Raw genomic sequence first — 18,835 nt, 5'->3', positions numbered from 1 at the left:
TGTATGTTTTAGCATTCCGTGAATATGCTAGCAAGTGTGTGGAAGAAAATACTCCACCAGCCACAGACCATGAAGCAGTAGAACGATTGACTGGGTGGAAAAAAGGAATACAAGGACACTGCAATTCCTGCTATCTGGATGCAACACTTTTTTGGTTAGAAATATTTTTTATATATTTCTGAGAAGTCAAAGTATGGATTTAGAGAGCTATACTGTTACTCTTTTACATTTGAGTTCATATGGCACCCTGCTGCAGGATTAAACAACCTTTTTACAGTGCTGTAGGAAAATGCTGTTATATGTAATTATTACCAAATCCCAGAGCCCTATTTAGAGTAAAATCATTTTATGTTGTAATAAAACATAGTGGCAGTGAACATAACAGCACTTTCCATATATTTAGTCCAGTGGCATAAAACTGTGAACAAAATAAACAGTAGTGCATTAGAGAAAATATCTATAATGTTTCATCCTCAGGACATTACTCTCAAGTATTCCTACTGCAGTTTCTGCCTACCACCCCTGTACTACAATAGGGTTAATTCCTGCATTCTAACCACAGAGCTGGTAGGAGAAAACAGCCAGAGATTCACAGCATTTCTACTGATATTTTGTAACTTCTAGGAGTACAATAAATACTAATCGACACCCTTTTTATTAGAAGCACGCATTTTTGCTTAAGGATTCTCCTGATGTAGCAGTGATGGAGGCAGGTTGCAAGGCATATGGGAAGGTGTAAGCTGTGAGGAGGTTTGAACCTTGGCAGCACCTGTAGTTACTGGAAGCGAGAGTGTACATTGGAGGGAGACCGAATTATGAGACCAGGACTGTAGGTAGCAATTACTCTTGCATGTACTATACAGGATTGGTGAGCACTGCTGTAGAAATACATTGTACTTCCTTGCATCTACAAACTTTGCTTTTAGAAGGATAAGATCTTAATTATAAATAGTATTATGTGTTATTATACAGTGTTATTGTTCTGCTGTGTTCCAGTATATTTGCTTGTTCTTCTGCACTGGACACCATTCTTCTGCGCCCGCCGGACAAAAATGACAACGATTCCTACACGGACACACGGGACTTGCTACGCACAGAGATAGTGAACCCTTTGCGCAAGTGAGTAGTGTTAGAAAAACTGATTATGTATATATACATATCATGAAAGGAATTGTCTATCTTTTTCTATTCTTACAGCATGAAATCACATAAAGAATAACCTTTACCTATCCATTGCTGTTCAGTTATATATTTTTTGGTATACAAGACCAACAACAGTTAAACACTGACATGTACATCAGGAAGAGTCTTATATAGCATAGCCCTCTGAAACAAGGGGATAATACCCAACCAGATTGGGTCATTTCCAGTCCAAACAATCTGTTTAATTGCCCACTGGCTCTCGTACCATCATTATGGTAGTCCGGGCCCTGCAGCAGTGACTAGATATTAAATATTCATGTGACTGATAAAGACATCCATTCATCTCAGTGGTCATGCTTGTATGTACAGCATGTGATCCCTAAGGCCAGTGTTTAGTTACAAAGGTTACAAGGATAATGATTGTGCTATAATCACCACAGGAACGGCAGTGATCTGCAGAAGCAGAGCTCTAGCTTGCAAAAAATTTAAGGGGTTAATATTAGTTATTTCTTAATGTTATACCATTTCCTGCAAATGCACATTCATGCTGCTGAAAAATCTGTATACATGTACACAAAAGATACACCCTCACAACGTACACAGACATTCTGCAAACGCATGTCTAATTTCCTTTGCACATACATACACACACTGGCTGCACACATTTCACATATAAGGACACTCTCATCAATGCACAAAGAGATGTTATGCCTGGGCCTGGATGCGGGCATAGCATACGTTTGGTTGGAGAGGCGAGCGTTCACCACTCTCCATAGCGAGGCATGCTGCTGTCTCTCTATCTACATATACAGGTTGTCCCCCATTATGGACACCCAACTTACGGAAGACCCCTAGTTACAGGTGGACCCCTCTGCCCCCTGTGACCTCTGGTGAAGATCTCTGGATACATTACTACAGTCCCAGAACTGCAATGATCAGCTGTAATGTGTCTGTAATGAAGTTTTACTAATAATCCTTGGTCCCATTACAGCAAAATATTTTGAAAATCCAATTGTCACTGGGGCAAAAGAAAAATTTGCCTGGAGCTACAATTATAAAATATACAGTTTAGACTTACATACAAATTCAACTTAAGTACAAACCCAAGGTACCTATCTTGTATGTAACCCGGGGAATAGCTGTGTTGGAATTCTTCTTAACTTCATTACAGTACACTTGCAGAAGTTGTAGCTGCTTTCCTCTAGATCACCTATATTAGAGCGGGAAATCTGAACCTTAAAAGTTCAAGCTCTATGTAAACAAACTTATGTGATAATCTGCTTATTCTTCCAAAGGAAAAGGCCCTTAATTTATCATATGCTCTATATATGATATGCTCTATTAAGTGAGTCACTTCTAGCAGGAGGAATGTAATAATCCACACAAGACTATAGCCTGGCCATGTCCACCTAAATATGAAAATGAGATTCAGAATAAAAATTTTGGTTTTGCATTGTCGCACTCCAAGAGCCATTGAGAAAAGGGGAAATAAAGCAGCACTAATAGCAAAATTGTGCAATATGTCGGGTGCAAGGCCTAGGACGCAGACAGACACAGTCCATCAAGAGAAAAAATGTAAGGCAGCACTCCATAAACTTTTATTGGTGAAATGACTAAAGCCACTTTATTACCATGTGTCCAGCAATGTTATAGATCCCTGTAACTGGATCTGTGCTTCAGCCATCAATTCATATGATGAATTCTGATGGTACTGTGTGTGTCTGTTCAGTTTATATGTGTATACATATCACAGGTAGCTGTGACCTAATGGGCTGTTCCTTTTATTACTGTTACCTGTGATCTTTATAAAAAGACAGAGGGGACCCCAGAGACAAGGTACCAGACATATTCCCTGACCATATGTGCCACTGTTAATGAATTAAAATTCAAAGTGTAAAACATTTTCTATAATATTGCAGAACTTTCAGAACCCACACACCAATTTTACACATCCTCTTGACAAAAAAAACTATGATTTGCGTTAATGAAGCTTTATTGTTAATCCTGGTTATTATGACAATCCAACATTTTTAACCCCTTAAGGACGGAGGGTTTTTCGCCTCATTTCTCGCTCTCCAACTTCAAAAATCCATAACTTTTTCATTTTTCCGTGTACAGACCTGTGTGAGGGCTTATTTTGTGCGTAACAAATTTTACTTTCCCGTAATGTTATTTATTTTAACATGCCATGTACTGCAAAGCTGAAAAAAAATTCCAAATGTGGAAAAATTGAAAAAAAACCGCACGTGCGTCACGTTCTTGTGGGCTCAGTTTTTACGACTTTCACTCTTCGCTCCAAATAACACGCCTACTTTATTCTTTGGTTCGGTGCGATCGCGGTGATACCAAATTTATACAGGTTTTATTGTGTTTTAATACATTTTCAAAAATTAAACGAATGTGTACAAAAAAGAAAAAAATTTTTTTGCCATCTTCTGACGCTAATAACTTTTTCATACTTTGGCGCACGGAGATGTGTGAGGGGTCATTTTTTGCGAAATGAGGCGACGTTTTCATTGCTACCATTTTGAGGTCTGTGCGACATTTTGATCATTTTTTATTTCATTTTTTATGTTATGTAAAAAGGTGTAAAAGTCGCATTTCGGACATTTGGGCGCCATTTCCCGCCTCGGAGGTCACCGCCGGCCGTAACCGTTTTTATATTTTGATAGATCGGGCATTTTGGGACGCGGCGATACCTAATATGTCTGTGATTTTTACTGTTTGTTATGTTTTATATCCGTTCTAGGGAAAGGGGGGTGATTTGAACTTTTAATATTTTATTAATTTTTTTTATTTTTTAAACTTTTTTTTTTCTTTTTTTTTTCACTATCTTTTAGACCATCTAGGGTACATTAACCCTAGATGGTCAGATCGCTGCTACCATATACTGCAATACTTCTGTATTGCAATATATGGCATTTTTGCAGCACATTCATTACAATGAGCCACTGGCTCATTGTAACGAATATGCAGCTGCCAGATAGCCTCGTGTCAAAAGAAGACACGAGGCTACCATGGCAACTGATCGCCGCCCCCCGATGACGTTCGGGGGCGTGGCGATCGAAAAAAAGATGGCGGCGCCCACGCGCCGCCGTCTTTTAAACGCCGCCGGCGACTTTGCCGGCGGCGTTTAGGGGGTTAATAGCCGCGATCGGTGCAAGCACCGACCGCGGTTATTAGCGGTGGGGGTTTTGTGCAAAATGCAAAAACCCCCACCTTTGTATGAAGAGGACTCAGCCCGTGAGCCCTCTTCATACATCCCTTATACCTCTGCGCCGTAGAGCTACGGCGCAGAGCGTTAAGGGGTTAAAATCCAATCGTCACATCAACAGAAAAAAAAGATACTTACTGGGGTTATTATGATAAAATATATAGTTCCACCTTACATACAAATTCAACTTAAGAACAAAACTACAGAACCTTTGTTGTATGTAACCTGGGGACTGTCTGTGTATTTAAAGTGTAAGGTAAGACGCTTGCACACAGTTAGACTAGATAGTCTTATGCTTCACAAGATTCAACATCAAGTCTGATGCTGAATGATTAATTTGTTGTAGTATAAGACTATCCAGTTGCACTTTGCTCCTCCTATTAGTTAGCCTATTTTACTGCAGAAAACTGGGACACAGTTTTTGTCTGATGGACCTTTTGGCATGAAGCCACCGCCTTTTTCTTGGGCCATGCCTCTTTTGCCATTCTAGTCGTAGAAGTGCCTGTCCAGAACCCAATGTGGTGCAGACATTTTTTTAGTGCAAATTCCGGCAGAATTCTGTTGTAAACAAATTATTCTGTATTGGTTATTGACCATATAAAAATATTTATTCCCTTCACCTATTTTTTCTCATAAGCTATAATTTACTGGTTTATGTCCTCTTAGAAATGGCTATGTATGTGCCACCAAGGTGATGGCATTGAGGAAGATTTTGGAAGCTGCAGGAAAGAGCACAGGCTTCACCAATGAGGAAAAGGGTAAGTTAAGGTCCCCTGTTTATCAGTTGACTTAAAGATGTGCTGTAAATGGCAAAGTTTACAGGTTCCATTATGTCTGAAGGCAATACAATGGTCAGATGTCTTCCTTTTGCTCTAGACTTTACACAGCATTACAGTTAATATACCTCTTGTAGGGACAGTTAAATGACATCTACCATCAGTTTGATTGATGGTAGATGTCCATCAGGACATGCACTAAACGGAACAGATTTAGTGAATAAGAATCAGCATATTTGCTGTTAAAATGACTTTTAAAAAATATGTAAAATCAGCGCTCATTAAAAATCTGGTGATGCCGAGAGGCCTGAGTCTGAGGCTTCTTGGCATCACCAGATTTTAATGTATACATGCCCCCTGCTCCTGGCCATTGACGTCAAAATCCTGGGGCATGTGCCTGAGCGCCTACAGCTCATTTACATCATTACTTCATTTAAAAAATCTTTTAGCAGCAAATATGCTGTTTCTTTATGCACTAAAAACTCTTCCGATTAGTGCACAAAGAAATGAGCATGTCCTGCTTTGCATCTACCAGCAGTCAAACTGATGTTAGATGTCCTGTAAAGCAAAGATAAAGGCCTAATGGTATTCATGGTAAGATCACTACTGTCAGAAGATCATCACTATTGTTGTATCCATATGTGATATACAGACGGTCCTCTACTTAAGAACACCCGTCTTACAGATGACCCCTAGTTACAGACGGACTCCTCTGCCTCAGGTGAAGCTCTCTGGATGCTTTACTTTAGTGCCCCAGGCTGCAATGATCAACTTTAATTTGTCTATAATGAAGTTTTATTGATAATCCTTGTCCCATTACAGCCAAAAATTTTGAAAATTCAATTGTCACTGGGACAAAAAATGTTTTTGGCTGGAGCTACAATTATTAAATATACAGTTCTGATTTATATACAAATTCAACTTAAGTACAAACCCAAGGAACTTATCTTGTACATAACCTGGGGACTGCCTGTATTATAATAAACTGATGTGACCTTTGCTCTTTCTTTTTAGATCCAGAAGAATTTCTAAATCGCTTGTTCCAAGTTCTTAGAGTAGAGCCCCTCTTTTATATTAGGTATTTATTTATTCATACTTTTTGTGCCAACTTTAGATCACATGAGGGAATAATTATAGATCTCTTTACTACAAAAAAAAAACTCAAGAACATTCTTCAAACACCTTCTAAACTTGTAGAACAAAAAGGAGTGTCTTTGGAACAAATTCAAGAACTAAAGCCAAAACCGTTTCTAATACAATAATTAGAGCATTTTTGCATTTTTCTAGTATAAACCCACGGTTTATTCTCAATATCCTAGTGATCTTTCAGCAACATTTGCTTTCTTTGTTTCCTTGCCTGTCTTCTGTTGTGGCACAATACATGCCATTCACTAATGTTACTCATGGTAGTTACTTATCGACATTTCCACGTTTCATCAGACTACAGGAGCCTAGTCCAAAATCTCTGTATGGTCCCCCTTCTTAAAGGAAATATACCATTTGGTTTCATGCATTATGAACGAAACATATCTTGAGAATGATGTTGCTACGCTGATGCAGAAACATTTCTTGTTTATTCTCTGAACTGAGTGGTTTTGCTGTAAAAAAAAAAAAAAAATTATAAAAATATGACAATGAGGCTCTGTTGCTCCTGTGGCTCTCCGCCCTCTCCTCTTACCCTAATTATGCACTGCTCCAGCTTTGTCCTGTCCAGTATAAGCCGAGAATAGGTCATCACTGTGTTGTTCCTGACAGGCATAAATAAACAGTGCACTGCACTATCCCCCAGCTGCTGTGTATGAGTCATCCAGCTCAGGTTAATTTGTCCTGTCTGGACAGTCCAGGCAGCTCCTGTGTATTTGGAAGTAATGGGTTTCTGTATGTCAGCCAGGGCACCCAGCTTTCCTAAGGTCCTGAATTTTATAATTGTTTTTTTAGCAAAACCACTCAGCTCAGGGATTAAACAAGATATGTTTCTGCATCAGTGTAGCTACAGCATTCTCAAGGTATATTTGGTCCACAATGCTTAAAAATAAATGGTAGATTTCCCTAAAAGGAAATACAAAGATAATGTTAAGAGCCCTCACATAAGATTTAAATTCTTACACCATTCTATATGTATTTGTAAAAATACAGAGTTTTTCTACATTTGTTTATGGCTTTCTAGAACACCAAAGAAGAAGCCTCAAGGCTGTATATTTTATCAAATCTTCATGGAGAAGAAGCAGTCAGTGGATGTACCTTCAGTGCAACAACTGCTGGAATGGTCCATGGTTACTGGTGATCTCAAGTTTACAGAAGTAAGATCCTACTTTTATAGTCCATGTTAAATGTAGAACAGTAAATAAAATGTTGCTCTGACTACAGGCAAATAGATAGGACCGTAGGAGTCTCTGCCGTGGCATTTTAATGTCTGCAGGGGGATTCCCTGGTTGATCGTCATTTCCCCCACCTCCGGAAGTGTTTTTGGGGGGCTCTGATTAATGCTATGGCAACCCTGGGGTCTGAGCTAAGACCCCAGTACTGTCCATAGTACATGCCTGTAAGTAAAAAGTTAAAAAAATGTTTTTTTAAATAGCAATAAACAAATAAATTAAAAGCCCCGTTATATATAACACTTACATATAAAACAAATAACAAGTGAAAATTACAACATATAAAGGTATTGCCAAATCCGTAGTGACCCGTACAATAAAACAAAATCATTATTAAACCTGCATGATGAACAGTGTAAAAAAAAAATATCAAGCTCTCAGCCAGCTATATAGACCATACATTAAGTGTTATGCCACTTGGAAATGCAAAAATTAATTTTTTTCCCCCAGATTATTTTTTCCTCCACAAACTTAGTAAAATGTAAGCAAAAATATAGAAATTTGGTATCACTATAATCAAACTGACCTGTAGAATAAATGTAACATGTTATTTAGGGTATACAGTGAACACCAAAAAAAAAAAGTTAAAAATCAATTACAGAATTCATGTTTTTATTCTACAACCCCTCTAATTAAAAAAGTAAATACATTTTCAGCAATAGGTCATAGCCTTCCCAAATCTCATCTAGCAAAATATATGGCAACATTAACTGAAAAAAATATATATTTTATAGCTCACAAAAAATGCGTTCTGTAGGGCAAAACTGGCTAATGCATGGCCTCCTTCCCTTCTTTTACTTGCTGTGCGCCCCTACTACAAGTAACGTCCACATGTGTAGTGTATCCATTCTCGGGAGAAATTACATCAATCGTTATCTCTTTATCTTTTGTGATTGTATAAATGAACGTATTTATTGACTAAATTGGACCATTCAAAATTTTACCTCCATTTTGTTTTAATTTCTATGAATATCTCAAGGGTTAACAGACTTCCTAAAAGCTGTTTTGGATAGTTTGAAGAGTGCAGATTTGAAAATGGAGTGACATAAGGGGGTTTCTAATATTATATACCGTATATTCCGGCGTATAAGGCGACCTGGTGTATAAGACGACCCCCTACTTTCCTGTTAAAAATATAGAGTTTAAGATATATTTGCCGTATAAGACTACCCCTTTTCCAACAGCCAGCTCCCCCTGTATATTGCCAGCCTGTACCCCCAGTATACAACCAGCTATTATACAGCCTGGCGGCCCCCAATTGTGCAGAATGCCGGCCCCCCAGTTTGCATCCTGCCGCCTCCCCCTCTATATAGCCAGCCTGCTTGGCACACTAATAATAAAACAGCTTCTCACCTTTCCAACGATCCACCGAAGCTCCGCTGCTACACTCCGGCCGGCGGTGACAGCTCATTGAGCGCTGGCGGCTCACAGAATATGACGTCAGCCACGTGCCGACGTCATATTCTCTGCGACGCTGGCACCCACGGAGCTGTCACCGGCGGCCGGAGCGTAGCAGCGGAGCTTCGGTGGATCGCGGAAAAGGTGAGAAGAAACATTACCGGTGTATAAGACGACCCCAGACCAGACTGAAGATTTTTCAGTCTTCAAAAGTCGTCTTATACGCCGGTATATACGGTATTTTAAAGCTCAAATCTCCTTGAAAATATGGAGAACAGATTTTTGATTTCGAAGCCGTGCGTCAAAATAAAATATCCAGAAATTTCAAAAGATATGAAAACATAAAGTAGACATATGGGAAATGTAATTTAGTAACTAATCTAGATGGTAAGACTATCTGTCTGAAACCTAGATCATTTCGATTATTTAAAAATACTCTTTTTTTTAATATAAAGAAATGAAAAACTCAGCTGAAATTTACCAATAACAAGAAGTGTAACTTGTGACAAAAATCACTTTGATAAGTTTGAGTGTTCAAAAGTTCTAATCATATAAAGCAATGCATTAGATTACAAGAAATGGGGCTGGGCCTTAAGCTTTAAACTGCTAGCATCCTACAGTGGTGTAAAGAAAAGGGGAGGGGGCGTGGCTGCATTTAGAGACTTATACACAGCGTACCTCGTGGAAATCCCACTCCACACATTGCCTGAGGAGTGGAGATATCACTAAGAAGCAGAACTGCAGGAATTCTATTTTTCCCTGCCTCCCAGATGCTCCTCTTCAGCCCCAGCATCACCTCATATGGAGGGCATCGAACCTGTGAGTCACATACGCAGCTGAGCTACCCTGACCCAAGTAAAGTGCCCAGACAGTAAAGTGGTTGCCACAGATCTGCTGCCTGCTTCTAAAGATGGAGATGGCTATGAAAAACATGCTGGGCGTTCACCGCAGAGAGACATTTCCAGAGAGACATTACAGACCTCATTAACCCCTTCCCGCCGCGGCCCTTTTTCGATTTTGCGTTTTCATTTTTCACTCCCCACATTCAAAAATCTGTAACTTTTTTATTTTTCCATGTACAGAGCTGTGTGATTACTTATTTTCTGCGTAACAAATTACACTTCAAAATGGTCATATTTAATATTCCATGCCGTGTACCGGGAGAAAAATTCCAAATGCAGTGAAATTGGTAAAAAAAATGCATTTGTGCCGTATTCTTGTGGGCTTGGATTTTACGGATTTCACTGTGCACCCCAAATGACATGTCTACTTTATTCTTTGGGTCGGTACGATTACGGGGATAACCAAATTTGTATAGGTTTTATAATGTTTTCATACATTTAAAAAAATTAAAACCTCCTGTACAAAATTTTTTGGGGGGATTTTGCCATCTTCTGACGCTAATAACTTTTTCATACTTTGGTTTACGGAGCTGTGGGTGGTGTCGTTTTTTGCGGATTTTAATGACGTTTACAATGTTATCATTTTTAGGACTGTACGACCTTTTGATCACTTTTTATAGAATTGAAATTTTTTTTTAAATGGCAAAAAAGTGTCATTTTCGACTTTGGGCGCGATTTTTTCGTTACGGGGTTAAACGCAGTGAAAAACCATTATCATATTTTGATAGATCGGGCATTTTCGGATGCAGCGATACCTAATGTGTTTATGATTTTTACTGTTTATTTATATCAATTCTAGGGAAAAGGGGGGTGATTTGAATTTTTAGTTTTTTTAATTATAATTTTTTTTTAATTTTTTAATTTTTTCTATTTTTCAGACTCCCTAGGGCAGTGATGGCTAACCTATGGCACTAGTGCCAGAGGTGGCACCCAGAGCCCTTTCTGTGGGCACTCAGGCCATCACCAGAGATGACTCCAGGTATCTTCCTGCAGTCCCAGACAGCCCAGGACTTGCTGTGCACAGAGCTATTTTAATGTATCAGCTGTATCTGGGACTATTTTATGCTTTATTGGTGTCCTCAGGTGCTGGGATCAATGAAAGCTGTGACAGAGAAGGGAGTATAAATCACAAATTAAATTTCTGTGTTGGCACTTTGCGATAAATAAGCGGGTCTTTGTTGTAGTTTGGGCACTCAGTCTCTAAAAGGTTTGCCATCACTGCCCTAGGGTACTTTAACCCTAGGGTGTCTGTAAGATCCTATCATATACTGCCATACTACAGTATGGCAGTATATGGGGATTTTACTACTCATACATTACAATGTGCTGACAGCACATTGTAATGAATGGGTTAACCCGAAGTAGCTTCGGGTCTTCGTGAGCGACGATCCACGGAAAGATGGCGGCGCCAGCGCGCTGCCGTCTTTTTGAAGCCGCTGGCACCTTTGCGGTAAAACACCCGATCGCGGGTGTTACCGGTAAGCCTTTGCTGCAATATGCAGTAAAGACTTACCGGCTATGGAGAGGGCCCGGCCCGCGAGCCCTCTCCATGTACCGGGACCCGACATGTGACGTACTATTACGTCACATGTCGGTAAGGGGTTAAGCCCATATCAACTAAGCTGCAAATACTTAGTATTTGCGCTAATTTTCTGTCTCACTTTGCACTGAAAAGAATGGCCAAACTGCTTGCACAGAATTTTATGTACCAAGAAATGATGGCGCACACTATCCGAGCATTGTAGGGTGTGCCATATTAACCCCTTCCTAAACTCACAAGAAAACAAGAAGTATGCTATAGGACCCAAAATGAAACAAATTTTATTGATACTATAATACACCACGACACAAAAAGACAATAAAAACATTTAAAAAGTGTGAACAACACACAAAACCAATCCAGCAGGGAGACCTAGCATATGATAGTTCTGGTCATCCCTACAAGCCTCCAGCTCCCCCTACTGGAATAACACTCCCCTAGCTGCACAAGATGGAAAAATTATATAAATGATAAAATACTGAAAGGTTATACCAATGAATGAAATCAAAGCATTGAATCCCAGAAGGGGACCCCCATGAAGATTTGCAATTGTATGAACAACAACCATACCACAGAAATGTCCCAGCTTCCCCTCACCTCTCCTTTGCGTGCACCCTGGTTGTTGTAGGTAGATACCCTCATTCATTTTTCATATAGTCTTTCATTGTATATTTTTTTGCAGACATTTCTGTGGTATGGTATATTTTTTTTTTTAACTTTGTTTTATTTGTATTTTTACAATTTTTCAGACTCCTTAGAGTACTTAACCCTAGGTTGTCTGATCGATCCATACTACAGTATGGCAGTATATGGGGATTTTCCTCCTCATTCATTACAATGTGCTGATCGCACATTATAATGAAGGGGTTAAAACAAGACAGCCTCCGGTCTTCAGAAGACCCGAGGCTGTTATGGCGACCAATCGCCGCTCACCGATGACATCATGGGGAGTGCCGATCCTCCCCAAGACGGCGATCCTCCCATACGCCGCCAATTTTTTGATCACACCAATCGCGGGTGTTACCGGTAAGCTTTTCAAAGACTTACCGGCTATGGAGAGGGCTCAGCTCATGCACCCTCACGCAGTGCACATAGTGCAATTTTGTCCCGCATTTATCAAAAGTAGTACAATGCAATTTTTTTTTTGGATTTGTTATCACATTTTATCTCTCATAGTTGAGGTCTACGTATGATGTCAATTATAGGCCTCACATCTTTTTAAGTGAGAGAACTTGCACAATTGGCGGCTGGCTAAATACTTTTTCCCGCACTGTATGTCCTTCAGGGTGTTCTACTTGTTTACTGGTCCTTTTTAATGTTGTCATTCAATCTGCCATGTGCTGTAAGACTAATATAAGATTTCCATGTATTTTCAGGTCCCCTCTTGCCTTATTATTCAAATGCCAAGGAATGGAAAAAACTTCAAAATGTTTAACACCATTATTCCAAGCCAAGAGCTGGATATAACCGATCTTCTAGAGGACAGTGAGTCATCAGTAGTATCAGGCGGGAGAAGTGAGGCAGTATCATGTGACTATAGGTGACAGCATTCAGCACATGACATAATACACACATAACCTGTTAGGAGCAGACTCATGTTTTTATGGCAGCAAGGTATTAGTTACTCATTAAATCTATTGGCTTATATTTGGACTTCACCAGTAAGATCTTGCAGAAGTGTTTTTCTTGTTGAACACATTTTTAATTGCAACAAATTTAAGAAAAGAATGCAATAATATACAGAGATCTACAAAATATTTACCAGAAGAGAATAGAAAATATTTATTCTCTTGAATCTCTTTAATGTAGGTGTATCACAAAACAATCCAAGAAGTAGGAAGCAGGTTATTATAAAGCTTTATCATTTATTTTTCCTACGCTATAGAAACTGTTGTTTGATGTTGTTCACCTGAGGTTAGTTACCTTAGTTGAGGACATTCTCAGGACCAGATGTAAGGCTACATTCACACGATGGCACACGTCAGGCACACGGGAGAGGAGGAGAGGGTCAGCGCTGCTTACCCCCTCACATGTCCTATTTTTTCCCCCGATTATGGAAGGATACAGAGCACCCATTGCCAACTACGGTGGGCGTATATACTTCGGCCATATATATACATCCCCATCCAGCAGTGTGAATGTAGCCCAAGTACTATAATATGCTCTGATATGTTTAACCGTAGAAGGACTTTGTTTCTCTTTATGTGTATATCTGCACGACAATATTCAACCCCCTTGAACTTTTCTACCTTTTTCTACATTTCAGGCTTCAAACATAAAGATGTAAAATTGTCATTTTTTTTGTCGACGAATTAGAACAAATTATGAAGTGGAACGAAATTTATTGGATATTATAAACTTTTGTAAAAAATTATAAACTAATAAGTGGGGTGTGCAATATTATTCGGCCCCCTTAAGTTAATACTTTGTAGGGCCACCTTTTGCTGTGATTACAGCTGGGGGTAGTCCTTTGGGGTATCAGTTTTGCACATCGAGAGACTGAAATTCTTGCCTATTCTTCTTTAGAAAACAGCTGCAGCTCAGTGAGGTTGGATGCAGAGCGTTTGTGAACAGCAGTTTTCAGCTCTTTCCACAGATTCTCGATTGTATTCGGGTCTGGACATTGACTTGGCCATTCTAACACCTTGATACGATTATTTGTGAACCTTCCATTGTAGATTTTGCTTTATGTTTGGGATCATTGTCTTGTTGGGAGATAAATCTCTGTCCCAGTCTCCGGTCTTTTGAAGACTCCAACAGGAAGAATTCCAGAATGGTCCTGTATTTGGCTCTATACATCTTCCCATCAATTTTAACCATCTTCCCTGTCCCTGCTGAAGAAAAAAAACATTTGTGCAGTGTAAGACTCCCCCACCTAAGCTGTAGATCTCTGCCGTTCATCCAGAGGGATCATGGGCCTCTTGGCTGCATCTCTGATCAGTCTTCTCCTTGTTTGAGATGAAAGTTTAGAGGGACGCCAGGGTCTTAGTAGATTTACAGAGATCTGATACTCTTTTCATTTTAATATGATCACTTGCACAGTGCTCCTTGGGATATTTAAAGTTTGTGAAATCTATTTGTATCCAAATCAGTCTTTAAACTTCTCCACAATAGTTTTAGGGACCTGCCTGGTGTGTTCCTTGGTCTTCATGATGCAGAACCCTGAGGGTGAAGACACACATGGCGTTTTTGGGCCGTTTTTACTAAGTGCGTTTTCAGATCGTTAAAAACGCAAGCGTTTTTTAAAAACGCATGCGCTTTTTGTCCGTTTTTCCGAAATTGCGCAATGAAAAACAGACAAAAACGCATGCGTTTTTAACCCCTTAAGGACGCAGCCATTTTACAGCTTAAGGCTCAGCCCGATTTTTTTGGATTCTGACTTGCTTCGCTTTATATGGTTATAACTTTTGAACACTGTTACTTATCAAAACGATTCTGAGATTGTTTTTTCCCCACATGTTGTACTTCATTTTAGTGGTAAATGTTGGCTGATAAGTTTTGCGTTTATTTACAAAAAAAAGAAAATATGATAAATTTTTTGAAAAATTTGCCATTTTCGAAATTCTAAATCATTGCGTTTTCAGGCAGATAGATTTACCACCTAAATAAGTTGCTGAATAACATTTCCCATTTGTCTACTTTACATTTTCATAATTTCTGAAATGTCTGGATAATTTATTTTGATGTCACGCGGCTTACAAATAGAATATCGCTTTTCCGGATTTTCAGAATTGACTATTTTGGGGATAAATACAGTTTTGAATGAAATTTTACATATTTAGCATCAAACCCCCCTATATAATCTACCCATTTTCAAATCTGCACCCCTCAATCTATCAGAAACAGCTTTTACGAAGATTGTTAACCCCTTGAGATCTTCATAGTAATTGAATCAAAATGGAGGTGAAATTTAGAATGGTCATATTGTTCCCTTATACGTTCATTTAGCACTAAAATTTACACATTTCCAAAATATAAAAAGAGAAAACCCACCATACAATTTGTTCTGCAATTTCTCCTGAGTACAAAGACCCCCCACATGTGGCCGTTACTTGTTTTATGGGGGCACAGCGAGGCGCAGAAGGGAAGGAGAGCCCTGCAGCTGCCAGGATTTTAGTTTCCTCATTGGCCCCTTTTGAAGGCTATAAAATTTTCGCTTTTTCGTTATTGGGGCCATGTGACGGCATTTTTTTTGCGGGATGAGATGCTTTTTCCATTGTTACCATTTTGGGGTTGGTATCACCTATTGTTGAAAATTTAGGAACTTTTTTTGAGGGCAGGAGTAGAAAAGCATCAATTCTGTACTGGATTTTTGACTTTTTTTTTTTTGGTGTTCACCGTATAGACTAATAATCATGTTAGCTTTATTCTATGGGTTGATACGATTACGGGGATACCAGACATGAATATATTTTCTTACGTTTTACTAAATTTGTCAAACAAAACCCTAATGTGGGGAAAAATCTATAATTTTTGTATTGCCGTCTTCCAAGTGGCATAACTTTGTTACGTTTTTGGCTACGGAGCTGGTTGATGGCTTGTTTTTTGCGGGACATGTTGTACTTTGCACCAGTATCATGTCTAAGTACATATGGTTTTTTGGTCGCATTTTATAGCATTTTTTGTGGGATTGAAAAGGTAAAAATCATAATTTTTGGAGGGTTTATAACAGTTTTTTTTTACGGCGTTTATCGTGGGGGTTCAATAATGATTTACTTTTATTCTACGGGTTGTTACGGACGCGGTGATACTATATATGTGGGGTTTGTGTTATGATTTAGACTTTTTTTTTGAGTTATATGTCTCTTTATATGTTTTGGGGGTTTGGGGCATTTTTAGTGATTTATGGCTTTATTTTTTTATTGAATAACTTTTTTTTTTACTTTTTTACTTTTATACCATGGTACATGAACAAGAAATCCTCTGATTGCTTGTTCATGATAATATTCTGCAATACTCATGTATTGCAGAGTATTATCAGTGTCAGCCTATGCACTTGCATAGGCTGGCACTTTGCCAGTAAGATGACGTCACAGACGCCATCTTACTGGCAATTCTTGCTAGTAACTCTGGGGTCCAGATCGGACCCCAGAGTTACTATAGCAACGATCGGCGCCCCCCGAAAACGGTTCGGGGGGGCCGATCGTGGGGGAAAGACACCCCAGATGCTTGTTAGATGCCGCGGTCGCGCTGACCGCGGCATCTAAAGGGTTAAGCACCCGCGATCGGAGACAACTCCGATCGCGGGTGTTACACTGGGGTGCCGGCTATTAGTTACAGCCGGCACCCCGTGTTTCCCGATGCCGGTTCGGCTCTGATCCAGAGCCGAGCCGGCATAGGCGCCGTGGCGGATATATCCGCCACTGAGCGCTAAGTCACTGCGCTCCGTGGCGGATATATCCGCCGCGGAGCGTTAAGGGGTTAAAAAACGGATGCGTTTTTAACTATCTGAAAACGCACTTAGTAAAAACGGCCCAAAAACGCCATGTGTGTCTCCACCCTGAGACTATCACAGAGCAGGTATATTCATACGGAGACTTGATTACACACAGGTGGATTATATTTATCATCAGTCATTCAGGACAACATTGGATCATTCAGAGATCCTCACTGAACTTCTGGAGAGAGTTTTCTGCACTGAAAGTAAAGGGGTCGAATAATATTGCACGCCCCACTTTTCAGTTTTTTTTTTTTTTTTTATAAAAGTTAATATATTCAATAAATTTTGTTCCACTTCACAATTATGTCCCACTTGTTGATTCTTCACCAAAACATTACATTTTTATATCTTAGTGTGAAGCCTGAAATGTGGCAAAGGGTAGAATAGGGGATGGAATACTATAGCAAGGCACTGTACGCATATTCTAACATCGGGTCTCTCTTTCTTCTCTCTTCTTTGCAGCCCCACGACAGTGCTCAATCTGCCAGTCTCTAGCAGTAGTGGAATGTCTTGAGTGCTACGAGGATCTGGGGATCACACCAGGACACATAAAACAGTATTGTGCCACATGCAACAAGCAGGTACTAGCCTCCTGTATGATAAAATAGACTAAAATAGTAATTTTGAGGCCCTTTTACTTACTTTTTACCTTTTACTTATGGACAGGTTCACCTTCACAGGCAAAGATGTGGCCACCAACCAAGAGATCTGAATATGCCTGAGAATGTTAATGGCCAAGCTGTACTGCAAAGGCAGAATTTACAGCTCTATGCTGTTTTATGCATAGAAACAAGTCATTATGTGGCTTTCATTAGAATGAACACTCACGGCCGTCCACTCTGGGCCTTCTTTGATAGCATGGCTGATCGGGAAGGTAAGTACCTGCTTTGTGATGTAACCCAGGTGTATACCTTTGTTTCATTTCAAAGGAAATCTAGCATTAAATTCAACCGGGGAAAGTTAATCTTGATCCTGGCATTGTAACCAAGGTAATATTTGTTATCCACGGCCTCCTTCCTTCTAGAATCATCTTTTTAAAATTATGCAAAAATTTTATTTAAAATTAAATTTAAAATTATGCCTTTTACACTGTCTCACCACTCCCTGCTTCCTCTGCACCCCCCCCCCTCCTTCTGGCTGCTATAATTTTCCACAGTGGGAGGGGGAAAGGCTCCTGCACACCACAACCTGTGAAGCTACAGTACAAAGGGGTTCTGGTTACACCCCACAGAGCCCTTCTGGCTTATTAGCATAATTTCAAAAGTTGATTTTAGAAGGAGGGAGGCCATGGATAACAAATATAAGAAGATTACCACAGTCACAGCGCCTGAATTTATGAGTAAGTGTCCCTGGTTTTTCATGCTTCATTTTGATGGTCGATTTCCCTTTTAAGTATTTTTTTTTTTTTATTTCAGGAGGCCAGAATGGGTTCAACATTCCTCGTGTCACACCTTGTCCAGAAGTGACGGAATACTTGGAAATGACAGCCATGGAACTACAGCAAGAAGACCAAAAGAGTATACCTACATATGCCCGCCGGCTACTTTGTGATGCTTATATGTGTATGTATTATAGCCCTGACCTTGCGCTGTACAAATAAGAGAATCATTTTATTGACTACAGCACAGACCATAAGGAAATATACGCTTTTAACGAGAAGACTGCAATAACTTTGGGCTGGCTCCAAGATTTTACATGTTATTTGATTGTGTTACTGAATTATATGAAAGAATGTTTTATTTTTTGTATTAGATTTATTGAATATTTCCATTTATTTCAAATCCAAATAAAAAGACACACTTTGTGGCAAGGTGCACAGACCTGTAACATGGTATCCAGGAAACGACCATCAGAGCTTAATCATGAGACCATGCGAGGAGCGAAACGCGTTGGTCGTTTCCGGGATACCATGTTACAGGTCTGTGCACCTTGCCACAAAATATGTCTTTTTATTTGGATTTGAAATAAATGGAAAGTTTACAATCCCCTGAAGCGCCGGTGTCCATTTTTCTGGATCCTGTTTGTGCTTGAAGTCCATGGAGCTGCT

At 39.5% G+C, this 18,835-nt stretch overlaps 1 protein-coding gene across 2 annotated transcripts in view; it reads left to right on the top strand.

Annotated features, from left to right (window-relative positions):
* The window catches only part of LOC140128211 (ubiquitin carboxyl-terminal hydrolase CYLD-like), a 30,296-nt gene extending 11,726 nt beyond the window's left edge, over window positions 1–18,570 (top strand). The window contains exons 7-15 of one of the 2 annotated variants that reach the window (XM_072149748.1): window positions 13–154; window positions 997–1,119; window positions 5,024–5,115; window positions 6,148–6,211; window positions 7,301–7,433; window positions 12,725–12,833; window positions 17,251–17,369; window positions 17,455–17,662; window positions 18,204–18,570. In XM_072149748.1, coding sequence (XP_072005849.1) covers window positions 13–154; window positions 997–1,119; window positions 5,024–5,115; window positions 6,148–6,211; window positions 7,301–7,433; window positions 12,725–12,833; window positions 17,251–17,369; window positions 17,455–17,662; window positions 18,204–18,388 — 1,175 coding nt within the window. In that variant the 3' untranslated portion in view covers window positions 18,389–18,570. Of the gene's footprint in view, window positions 1–12; window positions 155–996; window positions 1,120–5,023; window positions 5,116–6,147; window positions 6,212–7,300; window positions 7,434–12,724; window positions 12,889–17,250; window positions 17,370–17,454; window positions 17,663–18,203 lie in introns of those variants that run through there. The other variant, XR_011855127.1, reaches the window with a different exon arrangement.
* The last annotated feature ends 265 nt before the right edge of the window (window positions 18,571–18,835 follow it).

This window comes from Engystomops pustulosus, chromosome 1 (assembly GCF_040894005.1).
Source record: "Engystomops pustulosus chromosome 1, aEngPut4.maternal, whole genome shotgun sequence".
In the NCBI taxonomy this organism is placed as follows: Eukaryota; Metazoa; Chordata; class Amphibia; order Anura; family Leptodactylidae; genus Engystomops; species Engystomops pustulosus.
The sequence above is the reverse complement of the archived record's forward strand: the minus strand, read 5'-3'. Positions and strand labels throughout refer to the sequence as shown.